The sequence below is a fragment of the Bombina bombina genome, chromosome 8 (genome assembly GCF_027579735.1).
Source record: "Bombina bombina isolate aBomBom1 chromosome 8, aBomBom1.pri, whole genome shotgun sequence".
Taxonomy (NCBI): Eukaryota; Metazoa; Chordata; class Amphibia; order Anura; family Bombinatoridae; genus Bombina; species Bombina bombina.
Genome location: NC_069506.1, coordinates 82,209,103 through 82,229,301, shown reverse-complemented (window position 1 = coordinate 82,229,301; position 20,199 = coordinate 82,209,103). Strand labels below are relative to the sequence as shown.

General features: G+C 42.2%; 1 protein-coding gene across 3 annotated transcripts in view; it reads right to left on the bottom strand.

Annotated features, from left to right (window-relative positions):
• Positions 1–20,199, bottom strand: part of VPS13D (vacuolar protein sorting 13 homolog D) — a 1,255,097-nt gene that overhangs the window by 983,893 nt on the left and 251,005 nt on the right. For all 3 annotated transcript variants that reach the window (XM_053690423.1, XM_053690422.1, XM_053690424.1), the window contains 3 exons: positions 17,600–17,804; positions 16,298–16,508; positions 13,692–13,863 (listed from right to left, as the gene is read on the bottom strand). In XM_053690423.1, the coding sequence (XP_053546398.1) occupies positions 13,692–13,863; positions 16,298–16,508; positions 17,600–17,804 (588 nt within the window). The remainder of the gene's footprint in view (positions 1–13,691; positions 13,864–16,297; positions 16,509–17,599; positions 17,805–20,199) is intronic.

Sequence of the window (20,199 nt, the reverse complement as noted above, 5' to 3'; positions counted from 1 at the left end):
CCAGGAAGGAAATGAATTTATCTGCGTAAAACCGCCTTATCAGCATGAAAAACCAGATAAGGGGGATCACATTGCAAAGCAGAAATCTCAGAAACTCTGCGCGCAGAGGCAATAGCCAACAAAAAAAGAACCTTCCAAGATAACAATTTAATGTCAATAGTATGCATAGGCTCAAACGAAGCCTGCTGCAAAACACTAAGAACAAGATTGAGGCTCCAAGACGGAGCCCCAGATCTAAATACGAGTCTGATCCTAGTCAGAGCCTTAACAAAGGACTGCACATCCGGAAGCTCAGCCAATCTTTTGTGCAGTAACACCGACAGGGCTGATATCTGTCCCTTCAGGGAACTAGCAGATAAACCCTTCTCCAGTCCATCCTGGAGGAAAGCTAAAATTTTGCAACCTTAAACTTATGCCAAGAAAAGCCACTCTCTTCACACCAGTACAAGTAAGTAGATATGACGAGTAACTGGTTTACAAGCTTGAACCAGAGTGTCGATAACACTCTCAGAAAACCCTCTCTTGGCTAAGACTAAGCATTCAATCTCCACGCAGTCAGCCTCAGAGAATCTAGATTTTGATGAACGAAGGGACCCTGTATCAGCAGATCGACAAAGAAACCTCCACCGAGGAGATGAGGACATCCCCACCAGATCTGCAAACCGCGTCCTTCTCAGCCATGACGGAGTAATCAGAATCACTGATGCTCGCTCCTCCTTTTTAAAGCCCCCAACGAGGGAGAAGCGATAATGGAGGAAAAAAATATATGAGACTGAGCCTCCATGGTACTGACCCTGGGGAAGTCTCCCTATGGGTGATGGGGGAAACCAGACGTGGACTCCTTGCCCAGTGTGCTTAGAGGAATGTGGCTGCACCTCACTGACGAGGCCCATAGGAGGCTGAAACGATCGTCTGGGGTTGCCATGTTCCTTGTTCAGAGGAGAATTGCCTGGTATTTCGGGGCTGGACTGACCTTACTTGGCAGGATCAGACTGATATACTTCAGGAAAGTTTTCTTCTGTGAAAAGCACACTGGTCTAAAAGAGGCTGCTTCCGGGTGGTAAATCGCCATAGAACAAGCCACTGAGCTGTTGTTCGTTCCTGGTAGAGCGCTTCTCTCTTTTTATGCAATCTATCAGTTCCGCCTGAGGATCCCTCGACCTCAACCCGTACCCGGGTAGCTTGGTATTGAGGCGGGGTGCAATAAGATCTATGTCCGGTGTCCCTCACTCGCTGCATATCTCTGCAAACACCTCAGGGTGAAGAGACCATTCCCCTGGGTAAAAGGATTGCCTGCTGAGGAAGTCCGCTTCCCAGTTGTCCACTCCCGGAATGTGGATCACTGACAGCGTACATTTGTGAGTATCTGCCCACTCTAGTATCTGAGATACTTCTCTCATCACCATGAAACTTCTTGTTCCCCCCGATGGTTGATATAAGCAACCGAGGTTATATTGTCTGATTGGAATCTGATAAACTGTGACGAACCCAGAAGGGGCCAAGCCTGCAAGGCATTGAAGATTACCCAGAGTTCCAAAATATTGATTGGAAGGGAGGACTCCTCCTGAGTCCACAGACCTTGTGCCTTCTTGGCACCACAAACAGCTCCCCAGCAGGAAAGGCTTTCGTCCGTAGTCACAATCTCCCAGGACGGTCTCAAAAAGCACGTGCCTTGGGACAGATAATTTGGACAGAGCCACCAGGAGAGCGAGTCTCTCGACAGGCTGTCCAGCACGAACTGTTGAGACAGATCCGAATGGTCGCCATTCCATTGTCTCAGCATGCATAGTTGTAAGGGTCTGAGAAGGAATCTGGAAAAAGAAATTATGTCCATGCAGGACACCATGAGCCTGATTACCACCATACACTGAGCCACTGAGGGTCTCGAGGAGGCATGGAGGGCAAGACATGCAGAAGTAAGCTTGCAATGTATCTGATCTGTGAGGAATATTCATATGGATATGGAGTCTATTATAGTTCCCAGAAAATTCACCCTTGTACTTGGAGTAAGAGAACTCTTTTCCAAGTTTATCTTCCATCCATGTGATAGAAGAGTGAGAAGGGACTCCGAATGTTCTTCCGCTAGGCAAAAAGATGGTGCCTGTACCAAGATATTGTCCAGGTAAGGCGCTACTGCAATACCTCATGTTCTGGCAACGGCTAGAAGAGCCCCCAGAACCTTTTAAAAATATCCTTGGAGCAATAGCCATACCAAACGAAAGAGCTATGAACTGGTGCTGGTCCAGAAAAGCAAACCTCAGGAACTGAAAAGGTTCCCTGTGAATCAAGACGTGAAGGTAAGCATCCTTGATGTCTATTGTGGTCATAAACTGCCCTTCCTGAACCAGAGGAAGGATTGACTGTATTGTCTCCATATTGAAAGAGGGAACACTCAGAAACTTGTTTAGGCACTTTAGGTCCAGAATTGGACGAAAAGTTCCCTCCTTCTTTGGAACCATGAGAAGGTTTGAATAAAACCCCAAAACTCTATCTGCTGTAGGTACTGGGACAATTACTCCTAGAGAGGAGAGATCCCATACGTAACCTAAGAAGTCAGCCCTCTTTTCTGGTCTTGTAAATAGACTGGAGAGAAGGAATCTGCCCCTGGGTGGATGAGACTTGAATGCTATCCTGTATCCTTGAGATACAACCTTCAGGACTCAAGGTTCCTGTAAATCCTGGAACCAAGCGTCTGAAAAAAGAGACAGTCTGCCCCCTACTAGATCCGATCCCGGATCAGGGGCCGGCCCTTCATGTCAATTTGTTCTCGGCGGGCTTCTTAGTCTGTTTGGACTTATTCCAGGAGTAAGCCAGTTTCCAAGTATTCTTGGGCTACTCGGACTTGGAAAAGGACTTGGAAAAGGACTTGTCAGCGCGAAAGGAACGAAAATTAGACAGTTGACGTCCCTTATGCCTATTCTTCTTATTCTGCGGTAGGAAGGCACCTTTCCCTCCGGTAACCGTAGAGATAATGGAGTCCAGCCCTGGACCAAATAAAATCTTCCCCTTGAAGGGAAGACAAAGGATTCTGGATTTAGAAGTCATATCCGCAGACCAGACTTCAACCAGAGAGCCCGGCGGGCTAGAACCGCAAAGCCAGAAGCCTTTGCATTAATGCGAATAATCTGCATATTAGCGTCACAAATGAAGGCATTAGCCATTCTCAGTGCTTTAATTCTCTCCTGAATATCCTCGAGGGGAGTCTCCACCTCAATGAGTTCCGACAGAGTGTCGCCCCAGTAGGTAGCTGCTCTAGCAACTGCGGCTACAGCTGCCGCCGGTTAAAATAAAAACCCTGTATGTTGAAACATCTTCCTAAGAAAAGTTTCCATTTTCTTATCCATAGTCTCGCTAAAAGAAGAAATATCCTCCAGAGGGATAGTAGCATGTTTAGCCAGCATAGAGATAACGCCATCCACCTTAGAGATGGAACCCCACAAATCTAATTGAGAGTCAGGGACCAGGAATAATTTTTTAAAAGTAGACGAGGGGGAAAAAGAAGTTCCTACTCATTCCCATTCATACTAATAATGTTCGCCATATTAACTGGCACAGGAAAAGTCAGAGGGACCTTCCTGTTACGGTACCAACTGTGTACCAAGGGTTAACCCCAGATGAACAATGTCCTGCATAGACAATCAGCAATTCACAACCCAGCCAGTTTCAGGTTTAAAACAGAATGACAACTTTATTTGAAGGCAGCACACAGATTTATACAGGTTTTTGACCCCCCCTCAGATGGGGGTTGAAAGAATGTTGTACATTAGATAAAAGGGAGAAGCGCCCTTGACATGATACAATAGAATTATATTACTTAAATACTTTACTTAGGCAGATAACAACTTAAACACATTTGGCTTGTCTTATCACCTAGCCTCTGTTCTCTGAGGGTGATTAAACAATGGCCTGTTTATTACTTAAATGTAATTATAGCACACAATAGCTGAGGCCAGAAAACCTGTCTTTAGAAATTAGATTCTTAAAGCTAAACACAGTTAACTCTTTCAGTCCTGACAGAAGGGTCTGTCACATAGCTCCCCCCTTGTGGAACACTCCGGCAGACCCGGCTTGACCCTTTTGCGGGTCAACCTGGGGATGACCGGACTAGGAGGTGGTAGGCATGTCAGTTTGCTGGGACAATCCATCTGTATTCCCGTTATGAGAGAGAATCCCTGTCTGTATAAATAAGGGTTCAACCTCTTCAGTGCCCCGACTAGGGCTAAACAGTCCTTCAAAATATCATCGGCTTCTTTACGTGGTTTTTGTACCTGCTCTTTATAGGTATCCACAATCCCTTCATACTGACATAGGGTGTCCTTGAGTTGCTGCACCTCCCTATGAGCCAGCGTCAGCTTCTCCTCCAGTGTCACTAAGTTTGTCCTTAATGTTTCATGTTCCACTCTCAAGCTGGTGTTTTCTGCAGTCTGTCGGTGCAGCTTGTCTAGCAGAGATTCCTGTTCTAAACGTGCTTTTTCCTCTGCACTCCTCTTCTCTCCTGCTAGCACTGTTACATGATTATTTAACGTGACCATTTCATCCTCTACGTGACTCTTCTCCTTCATCAGCGCATTGTAATGGGACTTCCACGTATCAATAGCGGATAGAGATTTACTGAGCTCAGCGTCCTGGGGCTTAGCAGCAGGGGGGTCAGTCTCTGCTGCACGGATCTGAGCACGGGTAGTCACAGGGTTAACATCAGCGGGACCCATGGGAGCATAGGCAGAAACAAGGGGGACCAAGGTATTTCCAAGGAGAACATCAGCTGGTAAATCCTTCATGACCCCCACATTCACAGGTCTAGCGCCCCCTCCCCAATCCAAATGCACCCTGGCAACAGGCAGGCGGAACACAGTGCCCCCTGCTACCCTCACAGCCACAGTGTCTCCTGTGTGCTGTTTCTCAGACACCAAGTTCTTTCGAAGCAAGGTCATGGTAGCACCAGTATCCCGTAGACCACTGACCTCCTTCCCATTCACTTTAACCAGTTGCCGGTTATTCCGGTGGGCAGCTTGCACAAGGTCTGCCTCATGTAGGATGCCCCAGCATTCTTGCGCCTCTACGTAGCGGGCCGCAGGCTGAGGATTACGTGGGATTCCGCTGGCGGGTCTTCTCCAGGACTGTGCTTGGTTCGCTGCATTTAGGGGACACTCTGGTCTTTTGTGCCCTAGTTGCTTACATCCAAAGCACCGAATCGGTTGTGAGTAGCCCCGCGAATTGAACCGGGCTCTCTGAGGGTAGTTCGTGGCCAGAGGCCGTGTGGTATAGCGGTGCGCCGGGGGTTGGTAACTGGCAGCTGCTGGGGTGACTGGGGGTCTGTACTCCACTCTAGCAGGGGGCTTAGTGGTAGCAGTGTCCAGTTTGCGGGCATCCGTATACTCATCTGCCAAGCGAGCCGCTTCCTGCAGGGTGGAGGGTTTACGGTCCCGAACCCACTCTCGAACTCCTGCGGGTAACTTGTCGAAGCAATGTTCCAACAGGAATAGCTGCAGCACCTCTTCCCCAGATACGGCTTGGCACCCCGCTATCCAGTGAGCTGCTGTGTGGTGCACCTTACATGCCCACTCAAGGTAGGAATCTCCAGCTACTTTAACAGTGTCTCTGAACCGCCTTCGGTATGCCTCCGGTGTAACCGCATACCTGGAGAGCAGAGCCTCTTTTACAGTATTATAATCCCCGACTTCCTCATCTGGAATGGCCCGAAAAGCCTCACTGGCCCGGCCGGATAATTTTCCGGATAATATCGTGACCCAGTCCTCTGCGGGTACCTGGTGTAGTGCACATTGTCTCTCAAAATCCGCAAGGTACCCATCAATCTCTCCTTCTGTTTCCAGGAAGTTTTTAAAAGCTGCAAAATTTACTTTTCTCTTTTCCACTGGGTTTGCTGCAGCGCCGCTTTGGCGAAGTAGGTTGGCCTCCACAGCTGCTATGACCCGGTCGATAATTTCCGCAGATGGGTTGGGGCCATAATATGCCAGTCTTATTTTAACCGCCCGATCAAAGCTTGCTTCTTCAGGGGTTCTGTCTGATATGCTGGGCCCATTGGTTCCTTCTGTCCCTGGTACTCTTTCCATCTTAGTCAGTATTGTAATAATCCCCCTCTTCCTGAGGTTACTGGCTTGTGTAGTTGCTCTTCTGGGCGATAAGGATTCTCCCGTCGCTTGCCACCAATGTTACGGTACCAACTGTGTACCAAGGGTTAACCCCAGATGAACAATGTCCTGCATAGACAATCAGCAATTCACAACCCAGCCAGTTTCAGGTTTAAAACAGAATGACAACTTTATTTGAAGGCAGCACACAGATTTATACAGGTTTTTGACCCCCCCTCAGATGGGGGTTGAAAGAATGTTGTACATTAGATAAAAGGGAGAAGCGCCCTTGACATGATACAATAGAATTATATTACTTAAATACTTTACTTAGGCAGATAACAACTTAAACACATTTGGCTTGTCTTATCACCTAGCCTCTGTTCTCTGAGGGTGATTAAACAATGGCCTGTTTATTACTTAAATGTAATTATAGCACACAATAGCTGAGGCCAGAAAACCTGTCTTTAGAAATTAGATTCTTAAAGCTAAACACAGTTAACTCTTTCAGTCCTGACAGAAGGGTCTGTCACACTTCCTATCTTCTTAAACCCTGTATAATTTAGGGATCTTAGGCTCCTCAGGAAGTGTAGCCTCTAAAACCTCTAGTGTAGACAGAACCTCCTTTAATTAAAAATGCAGATGCTCAATTTTAAATCTAAAGGAAGGTTCTTCCGCTGAAGGAGGTTTAGAAACTGAAGTTTCCGACTCAAAGTTCACCTTCTGAAGCTACAGAGGTTAACTCATCCTCGGATAGCTGGGATATAGTAGCTAAATCCGACAAATATTTAGATGACTCTAGGTCAGAACTATGTTTAACCTTTTTTCTTGCGTTTGTTAGAGTGAGGTAAGGCACTCAGGGTCGCAGACACCGCCGATTGTAACTGCGCGGTAAAGTCCGTTGGAAAAAGGCCCCCTCCAGATGGAGGATTAGTTGAGCCGCGGGCAACTGCATGTGGAGCAGGTAATGTAGAAAGGGAAGTAATTTTTTTGGGACCCAGATTCCTGAGAAGTAGACGGCTCAGAAGGGCTAATAGCACTATGAGTATTAGCAGGCTTGTCTCCCTTCTTAGACTTTAGATTAGTGTTTAGGCAAATGGAACAAAATTGAGCAGGCAGGCAAACCACAGCCTCCTCACAATATAAACAGGAATTATTCATCAGTACAGAAGGAGCGGAACCTTCTAATGTAGTATCAAAGTCCTCCATAGCTTTGTATATACCCACAGAAGGACAATTAAACGCTTTTATTTAAAAAACGGTACCTTAATACTCTCAATGGCTGGGGCACTCACCACCTCCTAGACCCAGACAGCTAACAGTGAAAACGCTCTCCTCAAGAATGATGTCTGCAGCAGGATCTTAGGAAATTAAAGAGACTGCACCCGGTCACATGGTGTGTAAGACAAGACTTCCCCTGCTATGAAAAAGGGCGCCAAGCTATTATGAGCTGCGCAACACTTAAAAAACAAAAATGAAACCTGTTTGTTCCAAGCCAAAAAACACAGTCTATGAGCCCAAAAACACTCTCACATCAAGCAGATATAAATCCCCAAACTGTTCAAATAATCTCCCTGAAGGAGATATTAACCCTTGATCCTATTGAGGCCACACTGTGACCCTGTATAGCGTTTTAAATTGTATATATAAAAAAAGAAAATGTATGCTTACCTGATAAATTTATTTCTTTTTTGACACGATGAGTCCACGGATTATCTTAATTACTAATGGGATATTCACCTCCTGGTCAGCAGGAGGAGGCAAAGAGCACCACAGCAGAGCTGTTAAATAGCTCCTCCCTTCCCTCCCACTCCAGTCATTCGACCGAAGTTAGGAAGAGAAAGGAAAAGCCAAGGTGCCGAGGTGTCTGAAGATTACATAATCCACAACCTGTCTTACAAGAACAGGGCGGGCCGTGGACTTATCGTGTCAAAAAAGAAATACATTTATCAGGTAAGCATAAATTTTCTTTTCTTTTTTATGACACAATGAGTCCACGGATCATCTTAATTACTAATGGGATTCAATACCCAAGCTAGAGTATGATACAGGAGGGACAAGACAGGGAACCTCAACGGAAGGCACCACTGCTTGAAGAACCTTTCTCCCAAAAGCGGCCCCAGCCGAGACAAAAGTGTCAAATTTATAGAACTTTGAAAAAGTGTGAAGAGAAGACCAAGTTGCGGCCTTGCAAATCTGTTCCACAGAAGCTTCATTTTTGAATGCCCATGAGGGAGCAACAACCCTCATTGAATGAGTCGTAACTCTCCCGGGAGGCTGCCGTCCAGCAGTCTCATATGCAAAACGTATGATACTCTTCAACCAAAAAGAAGGAGTAGTAGCCGTAGCTATCTGTCCCTTGCGTTTTCCTGAGAAAACCACAAATAAGAAGAAGACTGACGACAATCCTTAGAAGTCTGCAGGTAAAACTATTAGGCACGGACCACGTCCAAATTGTGCAGAAGTCTTTCCTTCTGAGAAAAAAGGATTAGGACACAAGAAAAGAATAACAATTTCCTCATTAATGTTCCGATCAGAAACAACCTTAGCAAGAAATCCCAATTTATTACGTAAAACTACCTTATCTGAATGGAAAATAAGATAAGGAGACTCATACTCTAATGCCGAGAGTTCTAATACTCTGAGAGCAGAAGAAATAAAACTGTCAAACTGTTCAAGATAACAATTTAATATCTAAGGAATGTCTAGGCTCCAACTGAGCCCTTGAAGAACTTTAAGAACAAATTCAAACTCCATGGAGGAGTAGTTGGTTTGAACACAGGTCTGATACTGACCAAGGCCTGACCCACAATTATATGTCTGGGAAGACCGCCAGACGAACCTGAAATAAAATAGACAAGGCAACTTTGACTTTCCCTTTAAGAGAATCCTCTGGAATCACACTAGTATAAATATCTACGCCATATCATATGGGTAAAGATCTTCTAGACACAGGCTTACGCGCCTGCTTCATGGTCTCAATGACCAGTTACTAATTTACGCTTGTACATTAGTAGATAACTTCAGGAAAAAAATACTTTAGTTTAAAAGAAGATAGAAGGTCCTTCCTCCATGGAGACTCCCAGGTGGAAGAAGTGACAAGTACCCCAGGACTGCATACCAATCCTGTGGAGCACGCCTCTCCTGCTTAGTCCGAGCCAAGGCTTCAGGAGAAAAATCAAATGGAGGAATTAAATATGCCATATTGAAATTCTATGTTAACGCCAAGGCGTCTTTTAGAACAGCCTGAGGGATCTTTGACCTCAATCCGTACCTCAGGCGCTTAACATTTTGACGAGAAATCATGAAATTCAATTGCAACAGACCCCATGGAGAATCAGGCTGGAAAGCACTCCCAGCCATAATTCCCACCACGGGTGAAGTAAGATCTAACTTAAACCTGTGAAATCCCGCCGAAGCTAACTGAAGGTCAGGCTAGGAGAGGATTAAAGAACACTCATTTTCCAAATGCTTATGGGAAGGACAAACTCCGCCCGAGCAAAGATCCAGAGACAACCACCAAAGTATTCTTAAATGCTGCACTGAGCCACTTATGTGACTGACGAATTAGGCGAGAATCGAAAAAAAATCTTGAATTCCTGACTACTGTCAGCTTCATTGATGAAGAGACTAATATAGTCTTCCAAGAAAAAACTACCCTTGTAGTTGGAAGGAACTCTTTTCCAAATCAACCTTCCATACAGGAGATTGCAGGAAAAATTGTGGGTAACCCTGCTCATTGAAAGGAAGGCGTCTGAACCAGAATGTTGTCACTGCAGAGTTTCCGCAATCGGGGTACCACCAACAGAGTACCCAAAACCCTCGAGAAAAAGTCAGAGAACTGTGACCAGGCCGGAAAAGGTCACGAGTTGAAATGTTTGTGTTGAAAAGACAAACCTTAGAAAATTAAGATAGTCCTTGTTGATGGGAACATGCATTTAGTATGCATTCAAATCCCTTGTGGTCTTAATTGACCCCTTTGGACCAAAGAAAGAATGGAAAAATAGTTTCCCTCTTGAAATACGGCACTCTGAGAACCCTGTGTGGATTCAAATATAGGTCTGAAGATTCCCTCCTTTTTGGGAACCACGAACAGATAGGAATAGTATCCCCGACCTCATTCCTGCATTAGACCAGGAACTGTCACTCTCAGGTCGGAGAGGATCCGTACACAGTGTTTTAACGCCTCTCCCTATGTCTTGAAAGCAGGAAGCTGCTACTGGGAGAAAAATCATGAACTCCAATTTGTATCCCTGGGACACAATGTTCACCCCCCAGGGATCATGATCACAAAACCAAGCCTTATTGAAAAAGGAAAACCTGCCCCCTTACGAATCGGGTGCACGTCCCTCATGCTGTGTTTCATTCAACAGCAGGCTTCTCGGACTGTTTTCCCCTATTCTAAGCCTGATAGGGTCTCCAGGAAAGCTTAAACTGCTTCTGCGTGGGAGAAGGAGTGGAATGATTTCCCTAGAAATCCCAAAAGGAACAAAATTATCTGACGTCCCTTTACGCTATTTTTCTTATCCTGTAGATGAAACATCCGCAGACAAAGAACTTGCCATAGAACTCTGCGGGCCAATATGGCAAAACCTGAATCATAGCTCCCAACTTAATAAACCTCTGTATTAAAGGAGACTACTAACTTAAAGGCTCCTTAGACTAAAAATGCCATTTGGGCAACTACAAATGAGGATTACTGTTAAAGAACAACTGTATTATTATGTAATTTATTTAACATAAAAATGAAAAAAAAAAAAAAAAAAAAAAAAAACAAACCCCAAACCTCAGAGAATCTGAGGAGATTTGACACCGGATTGCCTAAGAAATAAAAGGCAACTGTATACTATCCGGGAAATAAAAATTTCTAACACCAGAGTAAAGTCTCTCTGCTGCGTGACAGAAACGCAGCAGAGAAGACCCACCATAACTGTCCGATACAACGTAATTAATGTTATGAGCAAAGGCGCGCCAAGACGCGTAGTATAGCTCCGCCCATCGTGGGCGTGACAAAATAAATCTCCCGGGCGGCTAAATACCTTTAGAAACAGAGACGCCGGGAGAATCATGGCGGCAATAATAGTCAATAGTCAATCCCATCCGACTAGTATATATAAAATAAAGTCGCCAGAAATCAAAACTTGCCCCACACAATCTGTGCCAGTTAAAAAGTAACACTAAAAAACTCCCGGTCGGCTAGAAATGCTAAATAAAGCCGTTGGGAGTACAGATTGCCCCAAACATTTCAAAGTGTAACCCGATGGTAAAAACTCCCTGTCAGATAGTTCATTTTAATCTTAAAAGAAAAACGCTGGTAGTAAAATGCACAAAACATAAAGATATCTGAGAAGCCACTTCTCCTATGCCCCAGTGCCTGCAGAGACTGCCCAATGACTAATCCTCCCCTTAGGAAGAATGTCATCCTGTGTCCATTTGTTAAAGTGCTAATTTTTCTGTGTACATCCCCAGAAAATAAAACATTAGCACTTACCTTAGAAACCTGCCCGGCAGCAGGGCAGCACACCTGGCTTGAGAGGTTGTTCTCCTCACATTGGCCTGTGGAAAAAAAAGAAAGAACTGAGTATATCCCCTCAGACTTTCATAATCAGGGCAGCATCAGTATGGGAGGCGCAGTGAGAATTATGTCCCACAAGTTCCCATTGCTTTAAAGCTACCAAAAGCTCTACTGTAGAGACTGATATGGACTACGGCTACACCCTAGGACAAAGTAGCACACTCTGGCACTACTTTAAAATTAATAAACTCTTGACTGAAGAATCTAATCTAACACCTCACTTTACCTCTTCCTATCACTAACGTAGGCAAAGAGAATGACTGGAGTGGGAGGGAAGGAAGGAGCCATTTAACAACTCTGCTGTGGTGCTCTTTGCCTCCTCCTGCTGACCAGGAGGTGAATATCCCATTAGTAATTAAGATGATCTGTGGACTCATCGTGTCATAAAAAAGAAATGGTCTTACCCTCCAGGATCCATGCTGTGGAACAGGCACAGCCTCTCAAGTGTGACAATCTTGCAGCAGTGCTTCTGACATGGACTTGAGTGTGTAGCAGCAAGCAGTGAAACTCGTCAACACTGATTACTCAGGAGCTTTTAGCGACAGTCTGGATAGGTTCGCGGAAAAACATTCCCTGCATCTCCACTAACTTTTATCAATACTCTCACTGAGAGGTTGACATGATTACTTAAAACTCCAGTCCTTTCTTGAAGGGAACATACTCATTACAGGACTATCCAAATCTTCAGACACTTCTCTGCCACCTCCTATAGTGACAAGAATGACTGGGGGATAGGGGAAGTGGGAGGGATATTTAAGCCTTTGGCTGGGGGGTCTTTGCCTCCTCCTGGTGGCCAGGTGTTGTATTTTCCAACAGTAAGGAATTAAGTTGTGGACTCTCCCTACCTTATGAAAGGAAATGTACCGCACAGAGCTCCAAAAGCTAATAGCCACCATTAATCTTACTAAAGAGATTGACATGGACACAGCATTGCCCCAATCCTTGCTTGCAGGGAAAAGTACCCTTTTAAGGATTAATAACTTGATTTTCTTCAGACACCGTCTTCGCACATCCTTCATTGACAGAGGCAAAGAGAATGACTGAGGATTATGGGTAAGGGAAGTTACACTTAACAGCTTTGCTGGGGTGCTCTTAGCCTCCTCCTGCTGGCCAGGAGTTGAATATCCCACTAGTAATTGGAATGACTTCATGGACTCTCCATGCCATAGGAAAGAAATGACTTAATTTAGTGTAGCCTGCTCCACCTCCCTTATCAGTGACCTACTTCAAACCTTGTGGCATCATATAACAAAGTGTGCATGTGAGGATAATTACTTATGCAAGTAAGGGGGAGGGGGGGTTGAGGAGTGACAGCAGGTACTGCTATTGTTTGTTGCCAAGAGGCTTGCTCGTTTCCATGGGGATGTTGCATGGTTTGTGAAAGCTTCAGTATTATACTGTGCACTTCTTTAGTCAGGTGTCATGTGACACTGACCCCTACCATGCAGGTGCACTAGTGCATTCTGCTGAAGCTATGGCCTGAATAGCACTTTCCATATATAGAAATGCCCAAAGGGGAGCTTGCTACAAACAAAACTATGCCTGAATTAAAGGGGTTAATGGGGGTAAACAGAAACCGTTTTGCAGGTAAGCTTTGGCTGCATTATATATTTAGAAACTTATGTTAGTTCATACTTTTTTATGCTGCTTTAAATTACACTTGTGTCATTAGTGTTATAGTATAGTTGATATCACAAACACTTTGTAACAATGCAGTTGTTTAGCAAGTGTGCAATCTACAACACAATAGGATAATGTTGCCCTCTTGCCTAAACCAACGTTAGATATCCTGAAACAGTAGAATCACAAAAATGAGGTTAGTGTTATTAATTTAAAGACAAAAGCCTAGATTAAATGATTCAAGTGATAAGTGATGTCCTATGTTATTCTATAAAGCTGGCTGAACAGTTTTCGTAGCTCTGCTTCATCCTTTAGCTCCACAGAATATCATAGAAATTCCTCCAAGAGGTTTTTGAATTCTTAGTAAATGTAGCAATCTGTGTTTAGTATACATATCCCTTTCTCACATGAATTCTTGGGTCCTGCAAGTCATAAGGTCTCATAAAATCTTCAACAGGTTCTCCTAGATTATTCTCCAGCAGTCCTCGGATCAGCTTGTATTTACTCAAATCCAGAGAGCAATGAACAGAGGACAAGTTACCATGAATTGCCATATCTGGAACAGAATGGCTTATTTCCCTAGAGAGAGAAAAAATCAGAAGTTATCACCTATAGTAAACACTGTGTCTTCCAAAACGAAACAGTTTATAATAATATAAATAAATAAAAAATCCTATATATGGAGTACATGTGCCAGCTGCAGCATAACCATAGTCTGCTATTCAATGTTCCTGAATTACTGTACCGACTGCACCTTAAAGTGAATGTAAAGTTGAATGAATGAGTGCCCGGTTTTTAAAAATACTATTAAAAACAGGGACACTTTCATTCATTAAACTTTACATTGCAGCATTTATTTTTAAATACTTACCTTTTTCTTTAGGAAACCCAGACCGGCAATCCTCGACGCGCAGCGCCTCTGTACTTAGCACAGCAATGACAAAACCGGCTTCCTCCAATCCTGGCATGCATTCCATAGGTGTTAAGCTCGTGTGGCCATGCAATGATTGGAGGAAGCCGGTTCCGTCAACGATTAGCTAAGTATTGCATGTGAAGCGGGCAAGGGTCGCCGGTCTGGGTTTCCTTAAGTAAATGTTAAGTATTAAAAAAAAACACTGCAATGTAAAGTTTAATGAATGAAAATACCCCTGTTTGTAATAGTATTTTAAAAAAACTGGGCACTTATTCATTCAACGTTACATTCATTTTAAAGGGATAGAAAGGTAAAAAATTAAATGTGCAGGGGTGTATTTCAAATTAAAATATAAGCATTTTTGCACTATACTTCCATAAGCAAAAATGCTACTAGTAAAAGTTATTACTATTTTTTATGTGGCATACACACATATCCTGTTAAAGCCCGTGCACCAGTATTCAAACACCACACCTTCTCAGAGAACTGACCATGGTGAGTATTGCTTCTGAAAATGGAATTTGTGTCATACAAGCTACTGCCAGCTCTCCGAGAAGGTGTTTTGTTTGAATAATGGTGCACAGGCCCTCACAGGATATGTGCATATTCCGCAGAAAACCAATAATAATGCTTACTAGAATTTTTGCTAATGGACGTATATTGCAAAAATGCTTCTATTTCCCATTGAAATGCACTCATGCTCATTTCATTTTCTACCTTTCCATCCCTTTAACCACAAGCAGCAGATATGTTGTATATTAAGTTCCTTTTGTCAGCTGCAATAGTAAAACCACCAACTACAATTCAGTGTATTTGTGTTATTATACCAGCTGCAGCTTAACTGCAATCTGCCATCCTGTTAACCGGAGTTCCTTTTGACAACTGCAGTATAACCACAGAATACTATTCAGTGTACCTGAGCTACTATATCAACTAAAGCTTAAAATGACATTGTACACTAGATGTTTCCTTGCATAAATGTTTTTTAGATGATCCATTTACGTAGCCCATATGGGAGTGATTTTGTAAAAATGTATAGGTTTGCTTATTCTTTAATAACATTGTGCTGATTTTCAAACTCCTAAACAAGCCCCACAGTGTCAGATGTATATATGTGTTTACAAACTGCTGCTGGAACCTGTTTGTCTAATCTGTCTTTTCATATGCAGGGAAAAGGGGGGGGGGGGTGTATCTGCCCCCAGCCCCTTTCACTGGGTGTCCCAGTCTAACCTCATCAACAGTGCTAAACTGGGAGCTTCTAAGTAAGTTTCTAAAAGGTTTAATACTAGGTTTTTAGAACAGTATTTGTGCATATTCTTCTTTATAGTAGTGTCTATTACATACAGTTATATGAAAATTGGAGTATACTGTCCCTTTAACCAGTCTGTTATACTCCTGAGTTATTTTTCTCAGCTGCAGTATAACAGAATACTATTCATTGTACCAGAGTTCCTGTACCAGTGCTGAATTCTAGATTGTCATTCTGTGTACTTGAGTTCCTGTTCCACATTCTAATCTATTGAACCCATGCCTAGTGTTACAGTATATTTTGCAATGTCTCCAGTATGCCTACAAGGGGTTAACCCTCAAATTGATAAGAAAATTATATGAAAAATGTTCCATGTTTTATAATAAATGTCATGTTAACAGTTCCAGTGAACACCTTACAGAAAAATACATTCTTACAAATGTAAAAAAATCTATAAGACTTCATTTACATGGGTAACTATAGAAAGTAGAATAAAAGAACAGAAGTTTAAAAGAATGAATTACATAGGGCTCAATTTTTCAAGCCTTCTCCTCTCCTACGACTGCAGGTTCTCACATGAGACCTCTGCTTCCCTATCCTCTTCTACTGAGGATTTAAATCTCCTCGGCCTCGTCCAATTGGTGAGATTGAAAGCTCCTGCCCACCCATGATTGGCTGTGCGCGTGGGCAGGGGGTGGGATTGGACGCAAGTGCAAAATAGCGCTTGTCTGCAGTGTTGAATTCCGCCAGTGGATTGCTGACCGTCAGAGGTGAACTGGGGCAGACAGGGGCACATATGTACGCCCCTATCTGCCCTTGCTTGATAAATCTAGCCCATAGACAGTACTTACCTGTCCAAATTCCTCTCTAGTTGCAATTTTAGCCTACAACGTTCTGCTAAAAGGCTTCCACCCATCTGCCTGACAAAATATGAGGGGAATGAGAGATCAGCTCTTGATTTATCCAAGAGGTCTGTAGTATCGCTCGGATATCTCTCTGCAGCAAATATATCCATATCTTGCAGATCAACCACAATGCAATCCAACAGACATGCATGTTCTTCTGCAAAGTAAAACAAAAAATTAAATTCTAAATTAATATGTAAAATTAAAAATTAAATATTTCCTATGCAAAAGGTCCAAAATATTTTATATAGAAATAACAAACTTGAGAAGGCACCATTAATGTGACAAAGGAAACATAGTGCAATACACTTAGATAAACAAATAAATTAACACCACGTCATCATGGAATACCACATGGAAAAAGACTGTGAAATCCAAGTAAAAAAACTAAATACTTAAAAGAGATGCAAAGAAACAGCTAAATGAGGAGAGTGCTTGCTGATAATACGCATGCATGCAGCAGTAAAAGAGTAAATAAACAGACATAAGTAGAGATCTTAAAATCAGATATAAATACATTTTCCAATATAGGGCCAGATTACTAGTGGAGCGCAAATGTTGCACCCGAGCGACAAGGGGTTTACCGCGGGTGTTTGCACTTGTAGGGCTTACCGCTGGTATTACAAGTTGGGAGTAAACGTGATTGCTTGAGCGCAATTGCAATTTACGTTAGAATGATTACTGCTACTTCAGAGCTCTAGTTAACTGTTTCGCGTAACACATAAAAAATACATTACAAATCTGGCGGCTGTGGGGTTTTAGAAAAAAATGGCACTGAAAAGTGCATTTACATTGTGGTCTATGGGAACTGTGTGCTCCCTGTAAATATATATGCATATGCTTATATACATATATATATATATATATATATATATATATATTTAAGAGTATATACACATATTAACACAAATATATATGTATATAAGTATATACATATATATTTAATACTGCTGCACAACTTACCCCCTTCACTGCACTAGTTCCACGGCATGAGAACGAGGCTCCCATTGGAGCCTATGGAAGCGCGCTCTCGTGAGAGCAATGCTTCTGTGCAATTGCACCTAACTTGTAATACCAGCCCACATTTTGCATGCGCTGGTATTACTCAGTGGAGTACAAATACTGATTTAGTGAAAGCAATATTTTGCACTCCACTGGTAATTTGACCCTTAAATGTTTAAATTTATAGTGTCTGTTCAAAGCAATATAGTAATTGCTAAATCACTGAATGATTATGCAAAATCTTACCAGGACTGAAAGAACAGTCATTTTCATGGCCCTTGGTCTGCAGTGTTTCCTTTATATTAGCCTGAGCTTGGCCAACTGCTTCACTTTGATGTTTAGTTTTGGATGGTGAAGTCATAAATAGCCCTTCCATGTTTCTCTTATCTCCTTTTGCCTTATTTATTCTGTGCTCTGGAGTAACAATGGGTGACGATGGTTTAATCAAGTTCTATTGGAGAAAGACATATGTATTAACAAAATAAAACAGGCTGCATTTTAGTTATTGTATAATCGGAAAGGATTCTGCATTTTAAACATCATTTTTAAATATAAACAATAAAACAAAAATATACACACTCCACTAAAATGCATTCAAATGGTTAAATTACTGAATCAGTAAATACCAAAACAATTCAACACCAGTGTGTCCTGTGCAGGCTGCTAGGTCTCACATCCAAGACCCATGTACAATATCCCAGACAAAGTTTGCAACAGCACCAGGAATCCTTACAATAAAAATGTTTATTTAACTGCACAAAACAAGAGCGACGTTTTGGACAGTGTTCTCCTTAATCATGCATGATTAAGGACAACACTGTCTGAAACGTCGCTCTTGTTTGGTGCACTTAAATAAACCTTTTTTGCAAGGATTCCTGGTGCTGTTGCAAACTTTGTCTGGGATAAATTACTGAGTCACACTGTGTTTTAACTAGTTAAAGGACTACTCAATGCAGTGGAAGTACTTAAAAAAAAGCACATAATAAAAAGACATTACAATAGCACTTACTCTGAATTTCAAATAAGCAGTAGATTTTTGTTGACACATTTACTTTTTCTCCCATTTTCCAGCCCCCTGTATCATGTGACAGACATCAGCCAATCACAGTATACATATATCGTGTGAGCTTATGCACATGCTCAGTAGGATCTTGTTCTCCAGAAAGTGTGAGTATAAAAAAAAAATGTGATAATGGAAGTAAATTTGAAAGTGTCAGTTTATTTTGACCCTTTAAATACTCTTTACGCCAAGCAGCTTTGTTCATATTGATGTGCAAAGCTTTCTTGCACCTACATTTTTACATCAGTTCCTAGATTTCAACAAACGTTTTAAGCCATGCGTTAGCTTCACTTGCTGATGCGCTGATGCACAATACCAATAAGAAAATAAAAGATAACACTCTCCAAACAAGCACAGAACCCGCAGAAGTTCTAGCATTCTTTAACTAAAATAGAGCTTTATTCAAAAATCATTCCATAAGAGTCCAAAAAATAAGACGTCCATTACTGATTTATGAATAAAGGTTGATTTTATTACAAGACAGGAGGCTTCATATTTTGCTTAACATTCTTTACTTAACTCAGGACAGCAGCAACATAAATTGAAAAATAAACAAATGAGAACACAGAAAGGGGTATATAAGCCCCTGAGTCCAAACACTCCTCTTTATTTGCTGCTTAGCAGTCACATATGAGTATCTTTGTTTCTTTAATTATTTTCCTATGGCCTGATTCTGTTTAGTTATAATACATCCACACTTCTTTAGGTTAAGTTTTTGTCTTTCTAATTTTATTATACCTCTTATGTGCTTCCTCATTTCCTTATATATATATATATATATATTTTTTTTTTTTTTTTAAATGTAACACTGTTTGTTGCTTTTCTTTTTACTACCTTGTCTAGTTGGTTTCACTGTGTATTCTTACTGTTAACGCTGGCATTCTGGTCTGTTTTCCACCACTTCCCTCTGGCCTGCACTTTAGGTCGTTCGCTTTTTGCGCAAATTTGATGGTTCCGCCATTTGGGGACTCTAACAAGAACATTTTCTTGTTCTCTTTGCTCCGTATATGCGGAAGTGGGAACTTGTTTTTCTCTCACACAGACTCTGGAGCTGGCACCTTTTGTCTGCGTTTATATCCTTTACTCCATTTTTTGTGCAATAATTTGATAGCCTGCTTTGCTAATTTTAAGTTGCAAGTTTTATGCTATCGTGATTGATGTTATTGAGCCTCTTATTCAGCATATGGGGTAGAAACTATGGCTATACTCTTACACTGTTAACCTTTGATTGCAAAGCCCTTGGATTCTGTGTTTTCTATCTTTTATTTCTTTATAATGACGGATATTCCTGACTCCCTTCTTGCTATAATGCAAGGCATAATTCAACATACTGTAGATAGTAGAGTTGATAAATCCATAGATAATACTGTTTCTACTGTTGTGCCCCCTCGGCTGGTAACATTTTCTGTGGAGAACACTGACCTCTATTTCATCCTTTGCCAAAAATCTCCTCTCCAAAAGATTGTAGCAAACTGTAAACTACTTGCCTTTCTTCTGAACTCAGCTCAGCTCCTTGGTGTTTTACCAAGATCCTGAAACTGGTTGAGGCATGTCTTAGAGCTTGGGGAATCAAAACAGGACAACTTCAACTGACTGTCTGGTTACACCAACATCTGTGTTTTGTCATCAATGTAGAAAAGTCTGCTGTGTCTCTCTCTCTACTTTCTTTAAAAATGGATCTCATTCAGAGAGAGATTTTGGAAGCCTTATTGGCTTCAGACATTCTTTTGCAGTATTTAGCTCACATTATTAGCCTGCTCTCTACATCTATTCAAGCCATTTTCAG